The sequence below is a fragment of the Amblyraja radiata genome, chromosome 13 (assembly GCF_010909765.2).
Source record: "Amblyraja radiata isolate CabotCenter1 chromosome 13, sAmbRad1.1.pri, whole genome shotgun sequence".
NCBI lineage: Eukaryota > Metazoa > Chordata > Chondrichthyes > Rajiformes > Rajidae > Amblyraja > Amblyraja radiata.
Genome location: NC_045968.1, coordinates 21,208,202 through 21,234,446, shown reverse-complemented (window position 1 = coordinate 21,234,446; position 26,245 = coordinate 21,208,202). Strand labels below are relative to the sequence as shown.

The 26,245-nt window shown below is 40.1% G+C and overlaps 1 protein-coding gene across 2 annotated transcripts in view; it reads left to right on the top strand.

The window, feature by feature from the left end:
* The window catches only part of uggt1 (UDP-glucose glycoprotein glucosyltransferase 1), a 106,625-nt gene extending 81,213 nt beyond the window's left edge, over positions 1–25,412 (top strand). For both annotated transcript variants that reach the window (XM_033031404.1, XM_033031403.1), the window contains 7 exons: positions 476–560; positions 1,889–2,071; positions 3,962–4,122; positions 11,267–11,381; positions 17,830–17,946; positions 19,119–19,266; positions 21,966–25,412. In XM_033031404.1, coding sequence (XP_032887295.1) covers positions 476–560; positions 1,889–2,071; positions 3,962–4,122; positions 11,267–11,381; positions 17,830–17,946; positions 19,119–19,266; positions 21,966–21,991 — 835 coding nt within the window. In that variant the 3' untranslated portion in view covers positions 21,992–25,412. The remainder of the gene's footprint in view (positions 1–475; positions 561–1,888; positions 2,072–3,961; positions 4,123–11,266; positions 11,382–17,829; positions 17,947–19,118; positions 19,267–21,965) is intronic.
* The last annotated feature ends 833 nt before the right edge of the window (positions 25,413–26,245 follow it).

Here is a 26,245-nt window from a genome sequence, read left to right as displayed (position 1 = left end):
GAATTCCAACTAAAAAACCCACCTTGAGGTTCAAATCTGTTTGAAGCTTCATTATCAGCCTTTTAGACAAGAGATGGGATTATACTGATAATTCACATATCATGATCTCTCTCTCATGATGGGTGGCCACAAACACATTTCAGTTCATCATTAATAATTTATACTGATGGAGAAGTATATTTTAGAATTTGGTCACAATTGCTGTAATATTGGTATTGAAGATTCTGAGAGAGTGGTTACATAATTTGTCAAAATATTTCTACAAGATGTCTCAGCATAAAGAGATTTTGAATGACACAAGAGTAAATATGTTAAACTATCGGAAAAATGCCGGGGAATAATATTTGTAAATGTATCAGAATTTTTTTCCAGTTTCGCATTTGAGTTAAGTTTACACATATTTCATGTTCTTTACATTTCCACATTAATAGTCTTAATTTGTAATTTGTCCAATTTTGAACCATTATAATTACAGAATAATGATGCTGTCTGTCCTGAAACACACAGAAACACCAGTGAAGTTCTGGTTTCTTAAGAATTACCTCTCTCCCACATTCAAGGTTTGTTGAAAGAATTAATTAAAATCTACTGTGGTAAACTACTATAGCTCATTTCAGTACATGTGTAGGAATTGCAATGTTTAGATGCCTTTTTAAACCTTTCTTGAAATAATATTAGCCATTTATGATCATCATATGTTCTAAATTTAGCAAGCCTACTTAAAAAGTGAAAGGTCCTGCCCTTGACATTAAGACACCATTTGATCAAATGTGGCATCAAGGAGTCCAACTAAACTGGAGTCAATGGGAATTAGGGGAGGAAAAACCTCAGCTAGTTGGAAGTAATACCGAGCACAAAGGAGGATGGTCGTGCCGGTTGTAGGTCAATCATCTCAGCCACAGGACCTCTGCAGGTTTTCCTCAAGGATCACATGGGTTGGGTGCTGCCAGAAACCCCACAGAGACCGTGTATGGGGATCGGACGTGGCCTGCAGCAGTACTGGGCGGCAGGGCAACTGCATCTACAGCATCGCCAGGCCAGGCCGACACCTACAAAACCGTTCCGCATGGACAATGGGCCTATAAAGCCAAGATAAGACTCTATGCTTTTCAGAACATGAAACTTGAAGAACAAGATGGCGTTGGAAACATGGCGACTCTTTGTGTACTGTCTCAGTAAAATCTTGCACTATAATCGTTGCATTTTTGTACATATGATTGTGCTTATGTGTAATATGATTTTACTGAATTGGATGCATAACAAATAATTTCATGTTCTAGGTGCATGTAGCAATAAAGTGCCATTGAATAACAAGAAATAGACTATAAATTATCAATGTTTTTAAGTAAACTAGACCGATAGTGCAAAAATCAAATTACTTAGAGCAACTATACTTGTGCAAAATTTTTGAGTTAGGGTTGTGTTTAGAATTGTGCATGGTAGTTCAAGAACTTGATGATTGATTGTAAGAAGCTGTTCTTGAATCTGGAAGTAACAGTTCTCGGGCTGCTGTACTTGCATGATTAATGAGGAGGAGGTGTTGCCAAATCTGTACTAATTGAGATCTGCTGATGAGGAAGTTGAGGATCCAGCTGCATAGAGAGGGGACCCATTTCACTGAGTTTTTCAAAGCGTTTTAGAAACAATGGTGGCGTAGAAAGAACAAATTATCTAAAGGTGGAAAAAAAGTTGAATCTTGCAGGGTGCAACGTACCGAGATGCACTTTTTATGGAGTTAAACAAATTATTTCACATAAGCGAATTATGTTAATTAATATCTTGTGTGTTTACTAATGTATTTGCGGCAAATTTGTGACTTGCTAAATTGGATCTGTTGCATTTTCCATGTTCAGCTCAGCATCACAGTGTACTTGTTCTGTTTTGGTAGGAATTTATTCCACACATGGCAAAGAAGTATGGTTTCCAATATGAACTGGTACAGTACAAGTGGCCCAGGTGGCTTCACCAACAGACGGAAAAACAACGAATCATCTGGGGTTATAAGATCCTCTTTCTGGACGTGCTTTTCCCATTGGCTGTTGACAAGATCTTATTCGTAGATGCTGATCAAGTAATGTTTTTAAGAAATTAATTTTTGATTATGTTCAATTACTAATCATGCTTAAGACCCTCTGAAGTGATTTAAATTTAAACAAGCCTGATAGTAAATCTATTAGCCTGCACCTATGGGAAGTAGAAATATCAGTGAATATCAGTCCAGGAATCATATGCCAATCTGTTTTTGGTTGTACCAACAATGGCAGTGTGTCTTAATATAGAACTACTAGACTATGTGGGACCAATTGGGTCCCTGTCACACGAGAGAACTGGTCCCCCAACGCAACCCGTTCCCCAATGCAATATTGCACCACTCACCCATTTCCCCCGATGCAACTCATCCCAGCGCAATAGTGCACCACTCACGCATAGCCCCCAACTGCGCAGGCACGGCTCATTTCCCCTCATCCCCCAGCACTCCCTCCCCCTCCTCTTCACCCTCCCTCTCCTTTCTCCTCTCCCCCTCCCCAATCCCTCCCTCGATAACTTTTACAATATACCACCAATCTGAACGGAACTTGTTGCACCCGCAGCACAGGAGAACGGTGAGTAACCTGGCGAAAAATCATAGTCCTGTCGCGTAACATTTTTGCGCAAATAGAAACACCCCGCAAACTGAAAGAGCAGAAGATCAGGGTTTTCGTTATGTATAGATAGATAGATTGCCTTCAAACCCAAATTGCTGTGGATTCACCATGAAGCCAGCTTGTAAATGCCATCAGATTCTCTGCCATCAGATTATATGTTGTGTTTTGCAAGAAACAAAAGTCAAAGTGATGATAAGGATAAGGTATACTAAATATAGCTTTCTTAAAATTGATTGTAAAGATACAGAAATATTCAATATAATTCTACAATTTTAGCAGGACTCCTAACATTCTAGATTTTCAAGGGAGCTTAGTGCAGGACTGAATACTCATTGTAAAATATGTATTTTTCTCTGATACGCATCATACTCAATGTTTCGTGGAGTTTTAAATAGCAACAGTGTTAAGTACTTTATCAAACTTTTCATGGTCCTAAATCCTCATATAGTATTGCATTTCTGTTATTATCATCAAATTATCTTTCTTCATTTGTAAGCCCAGATAATGAATGCTAGATGACTGTTTCCCCTTGGAGGGTATTGTAGACAAGCCGAATGATCTACTCAGCAGGTCCCCACAGTTGAGAGCCTGAATGAATAAACCCTGCATTTACCTGGAGGTATGGAAGATAGTTGGTCTCCCTTATGCTGCCCCATCTGACATTGATTAACTTTCTATGTACTGGGTACTAAATTGCTTGTCTTTGTAGTCTGCAAGCTGAGTTGTTCAATGTATTATTTGATATTAACCAACAGAGTTATCAGACATCTGTTACTGTCTGACAAAATAGATCAATTCTGTAGACAAGGCATGTTGCCAAACAGATTTCCGCCCCTTTGTGTCCAGTTCTTGGAAACGTGGGAGAGAAAGGCTCAATTAAAGAGCTATCTAACAGGATTATTTTAATAATTCAAATAAATTGCTTTCCATTTGAATCCATTCCAATATAATTCCTGAACTGAGCTCCACACTAAAGCCCCATTAAGAGTGTTTACAGTTTGCTTTCAGGTAATGAGAATTTGCAGTGACCTTTTAATTTAGATGTAGATGGATCCATAATAGTGTCTGAGACATTGACGCAATGTATTTGCCTACAAAGAGGCTTCAAGGTAAAGTGATTCTCAATCATATTCATAATGATGGAAGTTGAAATAGTACTGATAAGATACACTTAATTTCTTGCAATGTCTTTGTTACTTTCAACAGCATCATTAACATCATAAAAGGGTCATGGAATGGTTGAACCCAGTTATTTTCTGTTTAATGCATAATGAATCTCAAGGCTCTTTGCTGATTAATTAGCTTTTTTCTCACAGATAGTTCGTGCTGATTTAAAGGAGTTGCGTGATTTGGACCTTGATGGAGCTCCCTATGGGTATACTCCTTTCTGTGAGAGTCGTAAGGAAATGGATGGATATCGGTTCTGGAGATCAGGTTATTGGGCTAATCATCTGCAGGGAAGAAAGTACCACATAAGGTGTGACATTGGCATCGTATTATATTTGTTTTTTTATTCTAGGAGAAAATTGTTGCTGATATTTACACCTCGGAACTTGAAGCTCTCAACCTTCTCCCCTTCAGCTTTCATAGGTCTTGTTTGGTAGAGTAGTCCTGAGCTTCATATATGTGTCATCTGGTTGATCAACCATGGTCAACCATGAGCAACACATGGTTGTGTCTAGATACAACCAAAGCCATATACTTGCGAGACATCAGTCTGAAGAAGGGTCTCGACCCGAAACGTCGCCCATTCCTTCCCTCCAGAGATGCTGCCTCACCCGCTGAGTTACTGCAGCATTTTGTGTCTACATGCGAGACAGTCAGAGAGTAAGCAGGTATCAATAATGTTGTGCAGTCTCCATACCATTGTGGAACCTATTGGGATGTATCAATGGAGTTCCTTTTATAAATCGAAGTATCTTATCAGTGCTCTTATTGAAAGCATGATCATGACTTCAATCTGTTTTCAGGCTTCTAGATGTCTAGAAGCTTTCAAAATGTGCACTGAGCTGTTAAATCCATTTAATACAACACATTTCTTAACGATTGTTTCTGTTAACTGCAGCTAAGACAAATATATTTAATTTATACCCCATTATTGTCAAAACAGCTCCCAAGTCTTCACTAAATACTAGTTTGATGAGGTGAGAATGTTGTTATACAGTGCCCTCCATAATGTTTGGGACAAAGACCCAGCATTTATTTATTTGCCTCTGTACTCCACAATTTGAGATTTCCAAAAGAAAAAATCACATGTGGTTAAAGTGCACATTGTCAGATTTTAATAAAGGCCATTTTTATATATTTTGGTTTCACCATGTAGAAATTACTGCAGTGTTTATACATAGTTCCTCCCATTTCAAGGCACCATAATGTTTGGGGCACAGCAATGTCATGTAAATGAAGGTAGTCATGTTTAGTATTTTATTGCATATCCTTTGCATGCAATGACTGCTTGAAGTCTGCAATTCATGGACATCACCAGTTGCTGGGTGTCTTCTCTGGTGATGCTCTGCTTAAGCTTGTTTTGGGGGCTAGCCCCCTTCAGTTTTCTCTTCAGCATATAAGAGGCATGCTCAATTGGGTTCAGATCGGGTAATTGGCCACACAAAAATTGACCATTTTTAGCTTTGAAAAATTCCTTTGTTGCGTTAGCAGTATGTTTGGGATCATTGTCTTACTGTAGAATGAATCTACGGCCAATGCGTTTTGAGGCATTTGTTTGAACTTGAGCAGATAGGATGTGTCTATACACTTCAGAATTAATTATGCTACTTGAGCAGCAGTTGTATCATCAATGAAGATAAGTGAGCCAGTACCTTCAGCAGCCAATCATACCCAAGCCATAACACCCCCACCACCGTGTTTCACGGATGAGGTGGTATGCTTTGGTTCTTGGGCAGTTCCTCATCTCCTCCATACTTTGCTCTTGCCATCACTCTGATATAAGCCAATCTTCATCTCATCTGTCCACAAGACCTTTTTCCAGAACTGTGACTGCTCTTTTATGTGCTTCTCAGCAAAGTGTAACCTGGCCATCCTATTTTTACGGCTAACCAGTGGTTTGCATCTTGCAGTGTAGCCTCAGTATTTCTGATCATGAAGTCTTCTGCGGACAGTGGTCATTGAACATGTTCCAAACAGTTGATTTTGGTAAGCCTAAGGTTTGGCTGATGTCTCTAACAGTTTTATTCTTGTTTCTCAGTCTCATAATGGCTTCCTTGACTTTCATTGGCACAACTTTGGTCCACGTTGATAAACAGCAATAAATGTTTCCAAAGGTGATGGAAAGACTGGAAAAACTAGGAGTTGAGAGCTCTCTTATACTTGCATTAAGGAGATAATTAAACACACTTGAGCAATTACGAACGCCCGTGAAGCCATGTGTCTTAAACATTATGGTGCCCTGAAATAGGGGGACTATGTATAAACACAGCTGTAATTTCTACATCATGACACCAACATTTTATAAATGGCCTTTATTAAAATCTGACAATGTGCGCTTTAACCACATGTGATTTTTTTTCTATTACAATTCTCAAATTGTGGAGTACAGAGGCAAATAAATAAATAAGAAATGTACACTTCTTCCCACCCTGCTTCCTGTAAGGACTCTATCCCCTACTCCCAATTCCTCAATCTACGCTGCATCTGCACCCAGGATGAGGTGTTCTAAACCAGGCATCGGAGATGTCCTCATTCTTTAGGAACGGGTGTTCCCCTCTTGGACTATAGATGAGGCTCTCACCAGGGTATCCTCTATAACCCGTAGCTCCGCTCTCACTCCCCACCCCCCCCCCCCCTCTCGTAACAAGGACAGAGTCCCCCTTGACCTCACCTTCCACCCTACTAGCCGTCACATACAATAGATAATCCTCCGACATTTTCGCCACCTCCAACGGGATCCCACCACTGGCCACATCTTCCCATCTCCTCCCCTGTCTGCTTTCCGCAGAGATCGCTCCCTCCGTAACTCCCTGGTCAATTTGTCCCTTCCCACCCAAACCACCCTCTCCCCTGGCACTTTCCCTTGCAACCGCAGGAAATGCCACACTTGTCGCTTTACCTCCCCCCTCGACTTCATCCAAGGACCCAAGCAGTCTTTCCAGGTGCGGCAGAGGTTCACCTGCACCTCCTCCAACCTCATCTATTTCATCCGCTGCTCTAGGTGTCAGCTGCTCTACATCGGTGAGACCAAACGCAGGCTTGGAGATGGCTTCGCCCAACACCTCCACTCAGTTCGCATTAACCAACCTGATCTCCCGGTGGCTCAGCACTTCAACTCCCCCTCCCATTCCGAATCCTACCTTTCTGTCCTGGGCCTCCTCCATGACCAGAGTGAGCCCCACCGCAAATTGGTGGAGCAGCACCTCGTATTTCGCTTGGGTAGTTTACACCCCAGCGGTATCCCCACCCACCCCCACATCAGTCTGAAGCAGGGTCTCGACCTCAAACGTCACCTATTCCTTCGCTCCATAGGTGCTGCCTCACCCGCTGAGCTTCTCCAGCATTTTTGTCTACCTTCGATTTTTCCAGCATCTGCAGTTCTTTCTTAAACAAATAAATAAATGATGGGTCTTTGTCCCAAACATTATGGAGGGTGCTGTATGTGTAAACATCAAGTAATTCCTATTCTGTCTGTTACATTGGAAATTTTCTTGTGTTCACTCATACCTCTGACTAGAAACTAGAACCAAATAAACACTCTTATGATCGACTAATACACATGGAAATGGAAGTATGCTTGAAGTAAGCTGCTTCAATATATATTTGCCAGTTAGTCTGGCCTTTAAACCTATGAATCTCTGTTGTAATCTATCATGTATTGTAAATATAAAAATAATTTACAAGCAATTCTATTTGACCCTTTGTTATATGTGAAACATGATCATGGATTAACATTTCTGAGTGGTTATTACAATTTATTTCTTTAGAAGCCTTGCTTCAGATTTTCAGACTTCAAAACTAATGTTATTTAAGAGCAAATGTCAGGACAGCTTTCGAGATTGTTGTTCAAAAATTCATAGGTTGCTGCTTGAGTTGTGTTGCTGACAATCTCGCTGAAATGCTTTAAGCAACATGAGGCTGCTGTTTTTATAAATAAGATGTAACTGGACTTGCAGTGGAAAGTTAAGAAATGTTCACTACTGTTCAGGTTCTCTTTTAATCATGCAGTGAGTATTAATCACTAGCAAGAAATAATTTCAAAATCCTTCAGTCTAATTGGTTTTAGATACACAGTTGTTTGCCTCATCCATGGGGCCCAAAAGTCCAGTTTCCCTCCATGAACTCTCGGCAGTTTGCAAGACAGAAACATCTGTAGACTTGCAAGGGCAAATCCATGTCATAGCTGGTCCCATTAAATGTGCTACCTTAACAAAATTATGGTACAATGCATTCATCATATGTTTAATGTAAACATTTCACCCATCGTCTTCAGTACAACGTGCACAGCTATCTAACATATTTTTGAAATCATGACATTGCTCAATGGGAAATAAGATGTTATGGGGGAAGCACGGCTTTCCCCGACTAGTTGGTGACACGATAATATAATTTGATTTTATTTGGTTTCCTTATTTACAGATTAAATTTACCTTAAGTTTTTAATGCTCTTTGTGGAAATTCTTCTGCTTCTTGGCTGAATACAAAATAGGGTTGATGTATATCCTGGGTAATGGAGGGAAAGCATTCCATAGGTTAAAGCAAGAAGATGGAAAGTGTAAAAGAGCCCAAAGCAACAGCTTGTCCATGGTGACTATGTCTAACACAATGTTCAGCTGCATCCAATGTATCAAGCAAGTTTTTAGAAGCCTGGTGATACCAAAGGATCTCCAGAAAACAACATACCTGGACAACCACTGGTAGGTACAGTTGTGGAGCATGGATGCAGGCCCTTTGGCCCAACTTGTCCATGCCAACCAAGATGCACTTCTATGCCAGTCCCATTTGCCCACCTTTTACCCATATCCCTCTAAATCCATGTTCTTCCATGTTCCATGTTCCTATTCATGTTCTTCCACTTCTTACATGAGACCCTGCCCTTTCACTAAATTCTCAGTTTGTACATGCACCAGGTCAAGGAGCATGAGCAGCCTGTGGTGACTAGTATCCCCGAGGTACTTTATTGCTGGGAACCTTCGAAGTTCCCAGCAATCTATACAGCCTTCAGGGAAACATATGGCAACACCACAGTTTCAGGGGTGGGGACCAAATCCCATCATACCTTATGCCACACTACCCATTTAACTGGATGGATCCTGAGGAAGTTCATGCACCCTGTGCAAAATACGTTTTCATCCCACGTGAAATCTGAGGCCAAGAGTGACTAATGGCCACTTGTAAAGCCTTTGTCAACTAGCCACAACTAAAGGAGGCAATTAGCAAATTTCAGGCATTCATGCCAGCAGCAGGCCACACCAAACTTGGTTGGATTATATGGGGGCAGTGTCTACTCCAATCTTTATGTTATTGCTAGTTACAAGCTGCTGATTATTTTCTGAGGACATACGGAAGTATTTCATAGATAATAAATCGCATTTGAAATGTGCTCAGTTTTATTTTGCAACTGAATATCATTGATCTTATACACCAAATTGGATAAATGTGTTTCTAAATCTTGACTGTTTAGGTAATCGTGGGCAGATTAGATTTTGATTTAGTGAATTATTTGAAAGACAGTACCTCAGTAACATACCACTTCCTCATCACTTCACTGATATGTTGGCTTTATTACCTGCTAAATCTTGGTTTAGGTTTGCATCGCGTTAAATGCAACATCTTTTCCAAGGAGTTGTAGTGCCACCATGTGATAAAGTGCGGCACTGCTTAAACTATGTAAATCATGAGTCAAGCATGTTTAATTGCCATCTGTACCAAAATGGGACAATGAAATTCTTACTTGCAGCAGCATAATGTCTGTAAAGAAAATATTCAGTAGATAATATAATAATACAAACAATAAGCAGTAAATAAATAAAACCCAAATATTAGGGCAAATATTAGCAAAACAAGACCCCTAGTGTGACTAAGACTGTTTGTAGTGTTCAATAGTCTGATGGTTGTTGGGAAGAAGCAGTTCCTGAACTTGGAAGTCACATGTTTTCAGACTCCCATACCTCTTCTGGATGGCAAATGAGAGTATGGCAGGGTGGTGTGGATCCCTGATGATGATGGCACACAGGTTTTCAGGAACCCTCAGTTGCATTTCCTCTTGTTGTCATGGTCAACGTCCCAGTGTGCAATCAATTCCTAATGGTATTTTTTGTGGGATAGTTAAAGAAGGAAAAACATCCAACGTTTTTTAAAGGATGAAGCTAAAATGACTCTTATTTCAAGATGTTCCAACTCCTTGCTTAAATAAAGTGGACCTCCTGATCTACTGTAGGAAATACAGTAGCCAATTTATACACAACAGGCTCCCATAAGCACCATTGTAGTGATGCCCAGTTAATTTGTTCCTACAATATTGATGGAGGGATAAATATTGGCTAGGTTACCAGGAACAGCTATTCTTCAAAATGGTGGCCATTTCATCTTTTATGTTCACTTGAAGTACACTGATGGTTTAATGTCCTATTTAAAAAAAAAACTGCAGTCCCTCATTTGCGCGATTTAAATGTGACTTTTGTGCTCAATCTCAGACAATGGAATTATCCAGCAGTATTTGCCAAATAGAAATAAAATAAAATGAAATGTTAGCAAATATGAATAAGTAATGAACAAAAAATAAAATAGGCATTTGCATCAGTCGCAAGCACCACAAATAAATCACACCCTAAACTACACAGCTTTCAAAAATAATTTAGTTCCTTTTGAGAAGGTAAACAAACATCACCACATGTTTTCAAACAATAAAGACTGGTTTTGAAACAATGATTTTTTTCAAATAATTTGCTGTCAAAGTAAATGGTGTTCACTGTTATTGACCTGCCAGTATTGAAGCAATGCAAAGCAAGGGTAAATGTAAGGTTAAATGCCGCAATCCATGTTACTGTCAGATACTAATTGTTTCAGTATCTGCCTCATCGTTGAAGTTTATTAAAGATCTGAACTTTCTGCATTTGTCCAATAGATAATGTGAAATCTTGTCCATCTATTAGTGACATGCAAATTATCTGGGGGTCACGATTTAGCTTCTACACATGGACTTTCAATACCACATTGTGAGATGTTAAAATTGTTATTTTGTTGCTCTTTTTCATTTCCCTTTCTCAAACCAATCCCTTTATTTTCCCCTATCTGTACTTCTGCACTAAATTCTTCAATTCCTTCTCCATCTGTGCACTGTTAGTTTCATAGTCCTTTGGATTGTCTGGTTAAAGAGACACCTTGTTTCTGCTGGTCCCAGATGTAGTTTATTTTGCTATTGTGTTATCAGTGTACCCCGTTAAGCTCAATTGATCTCATAAAAAGATTGAAAATCTAAATGTGCAAGGAAAGTGTTGTTAATAGAAGTCTCTGACCCACATTAAAATATGGGCCACTAAATCTTACTTCAGCTAATCTGACCAATAATTTAAAATATGTATTATGTGGCAGTAAAATGACTTGCGCTGTCATCAAGACAATAGTGCTGTTACTTTAATATTGAAATCACTTTTATTGTCTTCTCTGTTTAGTGCCTTGTACGTAGTGGACTTGAAGAAATTCAGAAAGATTGCTGCTGGTGATCGACTCAGAGGACAATACCAGGGTCTCAGTCAGGACCCCAACAGCTTGTCCAATCTTGACCAGGTTTGTATCCTTGCTTTTATTGGTGTATTATTGGAGGCAACTTTCAGCACAGTTGTGGTGTACTCCAATGTTAATCCACTTAGTCATACACCAAAGAAGGGCAGCATGGTGACTCAACGCTAGAGTTGCTGCCTTCCATCGCCAGAGACCCGGGTTCGATCCTGACTGTGGGTGTTGCTTGTACGGAGTTTATCCGTTCTACCTGTGCCCACGTGGGTTTTTTCTGGATACACCGGTTTCCTCCCACACTCCAAAGACGTACAGGTTTGTAGGTTAATTGGCTTTGCTAAAGATTGTAAATTGCTCAGGTGTGTAGGATAGGGTCCCAAGGGGAATACTTGCTTTTGTTTTTGAAGCTAACTACTTAGAATTTTGAGAAATACATTATTGTTTGTGGACATGAAGGGAGGGCATGATTTTTTTTTTGTCTAATTGTCCTATCAGCAAAATCTGAAAGTGCCACATTGGATAACTGCAGGATTTGGTATTCAATTACAGAATGATCACACTAGAATAGTAAGAAAGAGGACTTGGACACTAGCTCTTGTCATAATATGGTTTTATTCCCATGTGTGATTTAGTATTTCAGCCAAGCACGTTTCTTCTTATTTAACCTCAGTAGCTTCTCTACAGGCTCGCCTGTTCCAGTTCTTACTCAATGCCCCCACATGAATTTCCACTTGGGAATAGCAATTAGTTTAAGGAGCAAAGTCTGAATTTTGTTTCTCCCCCGACATAATGAGACAATTGTTTAAAAAAAAATGCCCCTGCCAAGGCAATCAATCTCAGCAGAGACGAGGAAAAATAATTCTATTTTTAATTAAATGTCTTGAGAAATGGATTTTTCTCCTAAATGTATCAAATTGTACAATTTTTAATTATAAACTAACAATGAGTAATTCAAGTTCACACACTGTAACACTTTGATGTAATACAACCTTTAATGCGATAGGCATTGTTTAATGTTTTTATATTAACCCACAAGTGTGTGTATAAAAAAGGTGGCCAAATCATTTTCTTTCTGGCTTATTGATATAAGCTTCAGCATGTTAGTTTCACAGCAATTTGATTTTATTAATTTATATTAAAATCTTACCTCACATTTCTCTTGAGGAAATTAATGTTGAAAATGCATGTACTTCACTGGGCTTTTTTAATGGAAGAGCACGCCACTTGAAAGGTATCATTTGGTAGTTCATTTTCATAAATCATAATGAGATTTGTGCTACATCTAATTTTGAAGTCTGAACTGTTTCTCTAACTCTCCTGCCCATATGTACAACCAAAAATATTGCTCCATGGACAGAATCACATCTGTGACATGAAACTTGTATTTCTATCTGTGACAGAAAATAGACGCGCACCAGACCTGTATATCACACACCATTTTTGATTTTATTACTTCCGGCTCTCTCCCCTCTAAAGCAGGGGTCGGCAACTGTAATGAGTTGAGTCGTACGCACGGCAAGATATAACACATGTTTAGTAAAATCCACTTACAGCATTGGTCTGCAGGACATTACAGTAACTAGCAGCTACTCAGACTGAATTATGTAGGGAAGCTCTTGGTAATATAAATCGCATATTAGCCGGAGCAACTACTAACAAGCACTAAAATTGGTTAGTAGGAAATAACCAATCTACATCTTTCCTTGTAGAAACAAAATGAAGCATAGACACGTGGAAACATGGTGGCTAAACAATATAGTCGGAACTTTAATAGCGCATATAGGGAAGTATAGATAGTTGCACAAAATCACCGTATCTAATGGGTGGCCTACTGACCTGTCCGGCATGTGTGCGGTACGAATCCGCATCTCCTTTCACCGGTAAAGTGACCGGGGACCCACCAGGTGGAGGTGGTGAAATAGATGAGCTAGACGCTGAGCGCCGTGGGGAGGCTGCGGGGGGCACAGTCTCTGACAGTGGAGCAGCCGGCCCGGTAGTGGGAGGGTACACAAAACGCAAAACCTCTGGATGCGGAGTCACAGGATGCGGTTCCTTCACTGGAAGGAGATGTTGATGGTTGCGTCTGTAAATGGCCCCGTCCACGCTAACCAGGTAGGAGGGGGAGAGAGAGAGCTCAAGACGGGAGCAGCTAGCCTTCCACCGAATAGCTACCCACCAACCACCACCTCCACCGGTTGCGCCTGTGCCGAAGGACACCGTGGCCGGCTGACGTGCGGGCCGGCAGGAGGCGCTGAGGTGGCGGCCTGTTCCGCTGCCGCCCGAGCAACTGAGTGAGTGAATGAGTTGCTGGCATGATCCCCTACCCCCTCTTTCTCAACGCTCCTGCCCTCCCCGCAACTTTACCCTTGGCGGCCCAGCCAAGTTTGCTACTTTGTGCCAGCTCAGGCCGTGCTGACCTGGGCCAGACTCCCTACACGCTGTGGAAAGGAACTCTTCTCCCCCCCCCCCCCAGCAACGCTGTCCTTTTACAGCCGTTTCCCACTTTACACCGTTCCATGGTCGAAGTGGTGGCAGGCACTGCGGTGCAGTCGCTACGAGAGTGGCATGGCTCGGCCTATTCCACTCCACTTAAATTGTGTTAATCTTAAACACAATTTTAGATTAACATGCGCTCGGCGGCTCCGCCATTGCGGCCTCCAGGGCAGGCCTCCTTGCGTCACCGGGAGATGCGGGAAATGATGGAAGTCTGCGGGCCGGATGATTACAGAAAAAAAAATACGCCTGTGGGCTGGATGTTTTCGGGTTATGGGCCGCACTCGGCCCGGGGGCGCATGTTGCCAGCCCCTGCTCTAATGCCTGTCGTTCCCCAGCCCCGCACGGCCCGGCCCGATTTTATCTTTTCCCCAAAATCCACAAACAGAACTCTCCTGGCAGACCCATTGTTTGTCCTTGGTTATGTACCACCGATTAATTTCCCACACCCTCATCTTTACCATGGATGTTCAGTCACTCTACACCTCCATCCCCCACCAGGAAGGTCTTAAAGCCCTCCGTTTCTTCCTCGACCGCAGACCAACCAATTTCCATCTACCAATACTCTCCTCCGCCTAGCAGAGCTGGTCCTTACCCTCCACAACTTCTCCTTCGTCTCCTCCCACTTCCTCCAAATCCAAGGCGTAGCTATGGACACTTGCATGAGCCCCAGCTATGCCTGCCTCTTTGTAGGGTACGTCAATAAAATTCCTGGAATAAATAAGAAGTCATAGCCTTGGGCAACCTGTTGAACAATTGAAGAATTTATTGATTGAGCCTGCTGGTGCCATTTAGTTCAGGCAATGCTGATTATATTGAGGTTAATTTAACAATTCAATCTTTCCATTACTGCAGTGGGTTTGGAGGATATGTGGATTAATGATAAATAATTGTTCATCTATTTTTAGTTAGGGAGTTAGTTCAATGCTCGAGACCCAACATAAGCCAGTTGAAAACTGATGCCCTAATACTTCAACACTATAATGATGGCAGCATGCCACAGATATGTCTTCAATGCAGGTTTCCATGGGCAGACCCATGCGCCCAGAATTTCCAGTCAATTAAATTTATCACATGCCTCCAAGAAACCTGCTCGGGAAGAATCAGCGGGCCCTGTTACATGAATCTCCCACGTTCCCTACATGATTTGCAATCAGGTGCCTTCTGTTGGGGATCCAGCGGCAGCAATAGCAAGTTAGCTGACCAGCAAGGCAGATTGTGAAAATGTTGACTGTGCAAACAAGGATTAAAATAATTTCATGTGTGTGATATTTAAACTTTTTTTCGATGAAGATCACAATTAATGCTGAAGATGGATGATTATAAAATGTAAAATGTACATTAAAAAATGGATACTGTCTTCATAGGTTGGAGCATAGAATATCTAAATTGTGATGTTATGTTGAAACTTTACCAAAACACTCATTGTGCCACACTTAAAGCATTGTTCTGATCACCATACTATAGAAAGAATGTAACTGTGTTGGAAAGAGTGCAGAGAAGTTTGAGCAGTGTGTTGCATGCATTGGAGGTCTTCAGTTATTTGCGGAGGTGAGATGGAACAGCTTGTTTTCCCTGGATTGAAAGAGGCTGAAGGATGACCTGATTACACTATAAAAGATTATGAAGGCACATTGATAGGCTAGATACTCAAAACTATTTCCCATGGTAAGGATATCAGAAAAGACAAGAATACAGCGATTTAAGGTGAGAGGAAGGAGTGTTAAAGTGATTGATTTGTGAAATGTAGTGCTAGAGGAGGTGGATGAATTGTTTACAGTTACTACAGTTAAGAGCCAAATAGATAACTTAAATAGTCAAGGCTCAATGTGGCGAAAATGGAATGAACAAAATCGCATTAATGTAATGGGCCATAGAGGCCGTTTCTGGCTCTACAATTTTTGGAATAATTACATGGAAATTATTACTATTGCAGGAGAATTAAGTTACACATCTATACATTATTAAAACTCTCTGCTTGTTTGTATGCGTGAGCATGCATGATGTTTCATAACCCCGCCAAAATGGTACACGATAGCGCTACAATTTTTGGCCCACCTTACTCACCATTGTTCTGGGATGTAAATGAAAAGATGTTATATTTTACAAGTTATTGTCATTTTAAACTTTACAAAAATCACTTTTCAAACCCCTTTTCCACTTGCCCTGCCTGTCAGCCGTGTTCAACATCACAATGACGTCACAATGGGATCCCGAATCTCATTTACATAAAAAATCGCAATAAAAAACAATTCAGTTTCAATCTAATTCTTCCGTTTTCATTAATAGCTAACATTGTGTTTAGGTTATTTTAAAGAAAAATTGCGGTTTTCATTGTGGGGGTGGGATAGTGGGGAGGTTTAATTTTTTTTTAAATCACGATTTTCATTGTGGGCGGGGTGGGATAGGGAGGAGTGGGGGAGCAGGGGGATAAAGGGAAAGGAGGGGGGCAGGGAGGGGAAAGTGGGGGGGGGGTGAGGAGGGGGATAGAGGGAGAGGAGGGGGGAGGTAGGGAGTGGGGGGTAGAGGAAGGCGGTGGGGGAGACAATACTTTGGATTGGGCTCTTCAGACTAATTGTAGAAGGGGGTGAAAGCTGAAAAAGAGAGGTGTGGGTGGGACAAAGCCGGACAAGGGTCCCGACCCATAAACATGGCCTATCCGTGTTCTCCAGAGATGCTGTCTGACCTGTTGAGTTACTCAATCACTTTCTGGCTCTCCTGGCAAATAAAAGGATGACATGGCTGAGGAGGGGTTTGCTTGGCAGAAGGGTGGAGTAGGTGACAAAAGTTAGAGAAGGAGACAAAACGGTGTCCGCTAAGGAGTGAAGTGGAGCGAAATGTAAAGTCAGAGGGAGATGTGGATGGAAGGGGAAAGTGGGGGGTTATAAAAGGGAAACGGGGAACTCTGGAATGGGATAGGTGTTTTATTTAGGAGGGGAAATAAGCAAGGTGACAGGGCGTAGGGTGGGGATGCGTGGGAGATGATAGGAGAACTGTATGCACACCAGGGTGATTGGTGACCATGGGAAAGAGAGGAGGATTGGGGGTTACTACATGACAAAAAAAAGGCCTGCAGCAGCGGGAAGTGACTGAGGGCCAGAATATACTGGCACATGGCAGAGAGTGCATGGAGAGAGAACTGATGAGAGTAGCAGGGCTGGGTGGATACCACCCTTCCACCTATAACCCACCCTCTGACTTTACATTTCACACCTCTTCTTCTCTCCTGACATCCTTTAGTCTCCTTTTCAATCTAGCCTTTGTCAATCTGCCAAACAACCCCACCCCTCACCCCTCACATACCCACTTATCACCAGTGGTAAGTCCCCTGGGAGGAAAAAAGGATTGTTTGTTGGTTAGCTACTAAAATTGGAAAATTCAAGTTCATACCATTAGGTTGTAGGCTACCCAGACAGAATATGGGGTGCTGTTCCTACAGTTTCTGGTGTTGCCATTCTCTGGTAATGGAGAATGCCCAAGACGAAAAGGTCAGTATGGAATGGGAAGGCAAGTTTAAAATAGTTAGCAACCAGGAGAACCAGCAGGTCTTGGCATTAAAAACATTGGCTAATAAAATCAAATCCAGTTGTTTTAAAGTAGATGAAAAGGATAACTAAGAAAAGAGGGGTGTCTATTTGGGACCAAAACGATGATGTGTTGAGGAAGGGGACGTGGATGAGTTTCTGGATGAATACCTTGTGACTGTCAGCACAGAATAGGCGAACAATGTTTGTGTTCTCAGATAGCCTTTTGTAATAATGTTAAATTTCAAAATCGCAAATGTTAACTGAAGAAAGCACGGTTTGGAGTGATGACTGGTATGCTTTTAGTCACGCTGTGCAACTTTTCCGTGGGCAACAGCAGATTTTCTTTATAGTGTAAACAAAGTTAAATCAAAGTATTCTTAATTAATGGGGCTTATTAATTTAAAGATGTGGAAATCCATAATAATCAACAACTGCTTAAAATTATTTACTTTGTTTTTTCTGTTAAATGTGTTTTACAGGATCTGCCTAACAACATGATCCATCAAGTGCCTATTAAATCCCTTCCACAATACTGGCTGTGGTGTGAGACATGGTGTGATGAAGCATCCAAGAAGAAAGCTAAAACTATTGATTTGGTAGGTGCACGAGAGAATATCTGCTGCTCACTGAAACACCAGAATTAATCCTTTCATAACAGATCCAGATTTAATCGAAAATGGGTTCATTTCTGCCAAGATCTTTTTATAAAGATCAGTGTACCATGATGCACCATGTATGAATGTGTGTGCTGTCAATACTTCAAACAAAGAATTTGCAGAGAATTCCTCAAAAGCTCACAAGGTTGTTGTGGAGGTAAATAGGGTTTTGGATACATTGCCTGAGAAACTAAATCTAAAACAAACATTTCAGTTATCTTTCCCTTGATTATGTCACACCTTGAAGACTGAATATAGTATTCCACTGTAGTCCCATCAAATGGGGAGAGGGTTAATAGACTGATGGCACTTTAAGAACTCCGTTACCAGAAAAGACGAAAAGAATTAAAACATTTTTTAAATATTCTCAACATTAGGTAGATATTACTGAAGTTTTTAAATGATGGAAGAATTTGAAAGTGGCATGATTGGATTGGAGACTAAGCCATTTGAGCTCATTATTAACGTAAAACGTATGTTTTGTGGGGGGTTTTGGCATTTCCTGTTGCACAAGGGATAGCACCTGATTCATTGAGTTTTTCACATAGTGGAGCATCATACTGAAAGGGCGGGCTTACATCCTGATATAGATGCATATTATGTCTATTAAGAGGAGGCCAGTATACAATATAAATGTTTGCATAGACGTGTCAGTAGATAAACCCATTTGAGACTGTTCCCATACTGCCAAACCAGTGCAACAAGTTGCAGGCACACAGGGGTAGAACTGCTGCCTCATAGTTCCAGTGACCCGAGTTCAATCCTGGCCTTGGGTAACTGTCTGCGTGGATTTGCACGTTTTCCCTGTGACTGTGGATTTCCCTTGGATGCTCCGGTTTCCTTCCCCACGCTAAAAACTTGCAGGTTGGTACATTTATTGGACCATTGGTTCCAATGTGCAGCTGAGTAGTAAATCTGGGGAGGAGTTGATGGGAATGTGAGGAGAATAAAATAGGTACGGGTCGGATTTGTGTAAAATTGGGTTTTTGATGGTCACATCCTATATGTCTATGTGAGCGAATTTCATTAATTTAATTAAATTCCTTATTGTATTTTTGGTTCTTTATCATTACGTAAAATTCTTGTGACCAACATTTATTATGACTTTTCAGTGCAATAACCCAATGACTAAAGAGCCCAAACTGGATGCAGCTATGAGAATTGTTCCTGAATGGCAGGAGTATGATCAAGAGCTTAAACAGTTCCAGAAATTCTTTCAAGAGGAAAAATTTAACGGACAGACTCATACCAGAACAGAAGGTGAGGCTGGTATGCACTTTAACATATAAAAAACTTTTCAAAATTAGTGAAACAATTTAGAGTCAGTACGTACATTCTAGAAAGAACATTAAAATAATAACTCTTAATAATTTGTGAAGGAAGGAACTACAGATGCTGGTTTATACCGAAGATAACTCAGTGGGTCAGGCAGCATCAAACTGCCTGACTTGCTGAGTCACTCAAGCACTTTTTCTATTTTTAATAATTTGCAACTTCTGTGCTCGTTAAAAGTAAGTATTCATGACTAAGTCTCAAAATGTATTTTTGGTAGTTCTCACTCAAATAAGCATGAACTAAATTGAAGGCATATATTAAATTTAGATTGGCTTTGAGTCAAATTTTAGGGTTAACTTTCCAATACATAAAAACAATCCTTCCTCTCTACCATCTGGGAACCCAAAGAGCTCTTCCAGGACAGACAAATATTCTCACGCAACTCCTCCAACCTCATCTAAAGCATTTGGTGCTCCTGATGTGACTTCCACTGCATTGGCGAGATGAGCGTAGACTGGGTGACCATTCAGAGGAACACCGGTCCTCTGTCTGCAAGAACCATCCAGACCTCTGGGTAGCATACGTTTCAGCTCCCTTGCAATTCCCACATTGTCCTGCCAGTCTTCAGCCTTCTCCACTGTCAGGAAGAAGCCAAACACAATATATTATTCCACCTGCGTATTCCACAATGCAGAGTATAGACATTGATTTTTCCAATTTCAGGTATTCGCATTGGTTTATTGTTTTGACTTGTATCGAGATACAGTGAAAAACTATTTGTATGATTGCTATTCAGTCAAATTATACTATGCTGGAGTACAATCAAGCCATACAAGCACAACTGGTAGTACAAAGAGAAAATTCCCAGGGGGTAAAATGTTGGAGCATTACAATTACAGAGAAAGTGCAGATTTTTTTTAAAGTGCATGCGCTGCAATGAGGTAGGTTGGGAGATCGAGACTATACCCTTAGCTTATGAAATAACCATTCAGTAGTTTGATAACAGTGGGAAAGAAGCTGTTCCTGAATTGAGACATAAAGTGCTGTCTTAACTCAGCAAGGTCAGGCAGCATCTCTGGAGGATAGGTGATATTTTGGGTCGGGATCCTTTTCCTGACTGAGTTGGTCCTCCAATTTGTGTCTGCTTTTGTAAACCAGCATCTCCAGTTCCTTGTGTCTCCTGTTTCTGAATCTGACGGCACATGGTTTCAAGCTTTTCTGTCTATTGCCCGATGGGAGAGGGGAGGTGCAAATGACCATGGTGAAAATAGTCCTTGATTATGTTGGCTACTTTCCCGAGGCAGCATGAACATGGAACATAGAAAAATACAGCATAGAAATAAGCCCTTCAGTCCACAATGTGTGTGCAGAACATGATGCCAAGACCAATGTTATCTGTCTGCATATAATTGTGTCATCCCATTCCCTTCACATCCATGTGCCGATTCAAAAGTCTCTTAAATGCCACTATCTTATCTCCACCGCCACCCCTGGCAGTGCTCCAGGCACTCGCCACATATATAAACAATTTGCCCCACACATCTCCATTTACCTTTGCCCTTCTCACCTTGTAGCTATCCCCTCTAGTATTTGATAATGCCGTCCTGCGGAAAAAGTTCTGACTGTCTACCTTTTTTAAAATACCTCTCATAATTTTATATACCTCTATCAGGCTTCCCATCAACCTCAGTCCCAATGCAGAGTTACAACCCAAATGTCTACAAAATTTTACCAGCACTTTGTTTTTTTTGCTCCAAATTCCAGCATCTGCTGGGTTTCTTGTCTCTGCATATAAATATGTTCCAGACTCATCACAGGGAATTATAGCACTCGGTTAGATTCACTGACAGTTGGTTAACTACATATTAGTCTACTCTTCCAGATCTTGACATGTTTGATTCAGAAAGCAGACATTAGCAGTGTGAATGTTTACAGCAGGGGATGCACATGCTTTGATGAAAATTGTACTTGCAAGGCATTCAGAAAAACTGATGATAAAAAATACTAAGCCATAAGGTTATAAGGAATTAAAATCAACATGTGCATGTTCCATACCAAAGGTTTTATATCACAATTGTTTTTTCACATTAGTAAACAATGACAGTTTTTTTCTAAATGTGAAAAATGACCTTTGTGCATAATGGTTAGATTTCTTGTCTGAACATTTGTAACCCATCCAAAAGTGTAATACATTTACTGGTGGTTGCCTGCAGCAAAATAACAAATTACCTGTCCTGTTATATATAAAACTTTGAAAGTATGTATAAATCAAGGAAATTCAGTGTGGCAAGGAGAATTCCTGGGAAGGCATTCTAGATACGAATCTCAATTGAGATTTACACAATATGCTGGAGTAATTCAGCGGGACATGCAACATTTCTGGAGAGAAGGAATGGGAGCCATTCTTTCTCTCCAGAGATGCTGCCTGTCATCCATTCCTTCTCTCCAAAGATGCTGCCTGTCCCACTGAGTTAATCCAGCACTTTGTGTCTTATCTTCGGTGTAAACCAACGTCTGCAGTTCCTCCCTACACATGGATTGAGACTTAACTGTGCGAAGCGAGAATCATTGTGGAAACAGGCAGTGTGATGATATTCTGTTGGATTCATTTTCATCACGGATATAAGCATTTTAGTCTCATGAGTTGCTGAGCGCTAACCTTTGGCTTCTCTTTCCTTTTGCAGGTCATGACCCACATACTGAGCTTTAAGCTGTGAATGTGAGACCAGTTTAACTCTGTTCAAGGAGTTGTTCTTTTTTTCTTCCTGAATGAAATATTCAAGTACGGCAACGATCCAAGACTGGAATGAGAATGTACTGTTGGTGTTGGTTTTTAAAAAAAAAGTATAAATGGGGTTCAGTTCTGTAGACAGGTAAAACAATGGGAATGCAAGCATCATTGGAAAATGTATAGGTATTCACCTCAGGGACAAAGAAAATCATGCAAAATTTGACTGTTTCCACATGTTTGTCGAAAGGGAGTATAGGACAGAAAGGAATCACAAGGATGATCTAAATTCCCAATAATAAAATCACACAATCATTCAGTTTGTTGATTTTCATATTCCTGTACTCAAATTATCTTGGTTAGTCAGTGCTATGTTTATGTGGCTTATAATTCATTTACCCTCCCTTCCCCCAACCCATGCAAACATGCGCTATGGGATGTTAAATTGAGGTATAGGTTGATTACTTTGTTCGTTTTTTTTACTATTGAAAACAGTTATGCTCTGGAAGGTGTGAAATGCAGCTCTGTTTGAGTGTTTAATGTATACATTTTAGAATGTGGAGCTTATTGGTAATGTAGTATTTGTTGCTTTCTGTCTTACAATCGAGAATATTTTCATGACCCAAAAGGCATACAATGGAAGGCTTCAGTTTGTGTAATTCCAGTCTAATTTTCACAGTGCAAGCACTCAATATGTGCAAGTTTGCTCTTGTATTTTTCCAGCATAATCAGCAGTCAAATTATTGTCTCCATAAATGGCTTAAAGTGCCCTTCATTGCACAAATCACTGCTCCTATGATGCATACGTGTTTGCATTTAGTGCTCTCTGGATTTTTTGTTTGTTAACCCCACTTCATGGCAGCGTAACTGGGGGAGAGAATTCTTTATTTATGCTTGAAAAGAATTACATGGAAGCAGCTGTTTATATCATCACTATAATAGACTGATAAGTCCAAGGGTAGAATATTGCTGTGTCGGCAATACACTTTATGGAAGGAATTTCTTATGTTTCACTGTAGAGAATATCACCTGAAGCTAGTGGACAAACCTGAACTGGTTTACTTTAAAAAAAAATATATATATATTTTTGGCCCAAGTCTGAAATTTGCTGTCATTGAATACCATTTCAATAATAGAACATGAACTATTCACCATGGCCTTGAGGCTTGACATTGTTTCAAAAGCATTTCCATAATTATGTGCTTCAGTGAAGCATGGATATTTCTGATGCAAAAATGTACAGAAGCTGAACTGTACACTTTCAATACCCTCCCTGATGTAAAACATTAACTGAAGCATTCCTTAATTACATAATGTGGTGTTGACTGCCACTTATAGTAATCATTCTTTTTGTTTTGATAATTTTTGCACTCTGCGTTGTGTGTTGCGATTGTTTTCCTATACTGTAAAGGGAAGAGACTCTGCATGTTGGAGGTTGAATCCAAGAGCCTGAAACTTTGAGAAGATAGCATATTAATGGACAAGTGTTTCAAAAATTAGTCTACATTAGCTTCTGAATGATGTGCTGACTGGGTCTAAACTATACAGATAATGTAAAAACCTGGGGGTAGACTGGTATCACCAGCAGGAGCGTACATTTTTTTTACTGCTGTGAGCAAATTGTGGTTCTTGTTCAAAGCTGTATTTTTATGTTGCTCAAAGGAGATGACTGAGAAATCTTAGTAGGTGTGAGTCAGAATTTAAAACTAACCTTTGTACTGAAGGAAGCTAGTATGGGAAGTAGTAATGTTACACATTTCTGCAGTAACTGTGTCCACAGGGAAAGTTACTAAGCTCATTAAAAATCGAGATACTTCAAATCATATTCAATAAGAAGTGTGTAACATCCAGGTGATTGAAAAGCTTATGGGTGGACTGAGTAGACTGGATATGAAACATACCAAAAATTGACCTGCCTCTAATGTTTTTTGGTCTCGAGCACATATTATAACAGAAGGATCTGTCCAGTCTATGCCAGTGCTATCGCATAGACTTTTCTCAAAGTTGAGATGTTCCATTCATGAATAAATAGCAACGTTTAAATGCTGCAATTTTTTTTGGCTGTTGTCCTTTCAGGATTCTACAGCTGAAATGTGAACTTTGGTATATTTATGATTCTGAATTTTGGTTTTGGAAAAGCTTTTTCAATGTTTTGTATGATTGCAAGACTGTTAATTGTAATGTGTAAAATACAAATCAACCTCTTTCTCTTCTACAGCAACATACATGCTAGATTTTATTCCTTAACTTTGAGCAGTGTGAGAGGGAGACATGTAAACTCAGTAGCCTACAAAATCCCACCCTTCCTCTGAAATTTCTGAAACACCTCCTGTCTAAATACATGGAAGGTTTCACCATATGTCCTTTTCACTCTGCTGACCAACTGGTGACTTGTAAATATATTTTCCTAAATTTTCTACCATCAACGAGATGTTTGCTTAAATCCAAAGCAGATTAATATAATCTTTAGGAGATTTGCAGTGACCCACACTGAATATTTCTTTTGACAGCTTGTGATATGTTTCACTTACCTTGCGCCTACAATAGCCCATCGCTTTAGTCTTGCTTTTAAAAACAAGAAAAGATTTAGGATCTCCAATTCCTCCAGAACAGACAATTTAATTCAGTTATTCAGTGGTATTTTAGGACCATGTCTTTTTTAGTTATTAGCTGAGAGTCCCTTGAGCTTGTCTCTTGAGTTGTGATTAGCAACACTGATGTAGAATTTTGAAAGCAATTGAAATGATGACACAAAACACTGATATCAACATTTGTTTTAATCCGTGAACTCAATTGGTTAATTTGGGGTTGTAGAGTAAAAAAAACGATTGGGATTTTTTAAATGACCAGTGTAATGAAATATTGTTAATTTTTTATCACCATGCATTTTATTGATGTATATTGGGAAGAAATTAAAGAGCATCATATACTGATAAGGGGGAACAAATATATTTTAATTCTGCAATCTAGAAACAACATGGGTAAGGAAATTGTTTAATGTGTAATACAGCATATTTTATTTGAGATGTACCTAAATTATAATTCTGTTATCATGGGCAGCAGAACAAGAGGGCAGAAGTTTACTTTAGTGAAAAAGAAATTAACATAATCTGCTTGGTGATAACCAAAAGTTTTGAGGAGATCAATATCTGGTTCAACCTGAGGCTTAGTGTGTGAACTATCTAAATTGCACCGTACTTTGAAATATTACCTGAAAACGAGTTTTCAATAAGAATTTGAAGTGGAATGAGTAACAAAATCAGTGCTAGACGAGAATATGTGTCAAATGTTGGAGCATCCTCTTGGGCACTCATAGCATTAATTGATTCATTGGGATCTATTGTAACTCTGTAACTTTTTTTTCTGTTGTGTCTGCTATAAAGGGATTTTCTTATTTTTTCCATTTGTTTTTTCTTGTGCTTCATTTGTTTCCATCTCTCACATGCTGACCTACACCTCACAAAGTAAAGACTGAAAAGGGGTCTTGACCAGAAACGTCACAGATTCATTTTCTCAGGTGCTGCCTGACCCGCTGAGTTACTCCAGCTTTTTGTGTCTACCTTCGGTTAAAACCAGCATCTGCAGTTCCTTCCTACATATTTTGTCTGCTCCATGGCAATATTTCCTCAAGGTATGCCTATTTTGACAAAGTTCTCCTGGAATCTGAAGTAGGGTCTCGACCTAAAATATCACCTATTCCTTTTCTCCAGAGATGCTGTTTGACCTGCTGTTACTTCTGATTTTTGTGTCTTATCTTCTGACAAGAAAAATAAACCAGACTTCAGTGATGCACATTGTGTATGTGCACAGTTTGCACAGATTTCAATTGATCCCCTAAGTGTAATAAAAATATATCGGCAAATATAAAACAAACTGATGGAAGAACTCTGTGTTTCCGTAGTGAGATGTGTGTACAACCTGAAATTTCAAATGCCATCCAATGGTTTGATGAATTTTCCGCTGTCTTTTGTAACATCCATAATCACAGATTCTGAAAGTGAAATGTTTTGCAAAGTTGCAGAAGATCGTGCTTCCGACTCAAAGGTATTACTGTTAGATTTACTATGTTTTCTCTGGCTTGCCATGAAAGAAAGGGGTGGAAAATGGGTTTCATCTGTATAACCAATGCAGCTCCAGAGTGTCACAAATGGCTTTACTGACAGTTTACTCACCACGGCAATATAAGCAACCAATTTGCTCTCACTAAGGCCCCACAGTTCATTTGATAATGATGAG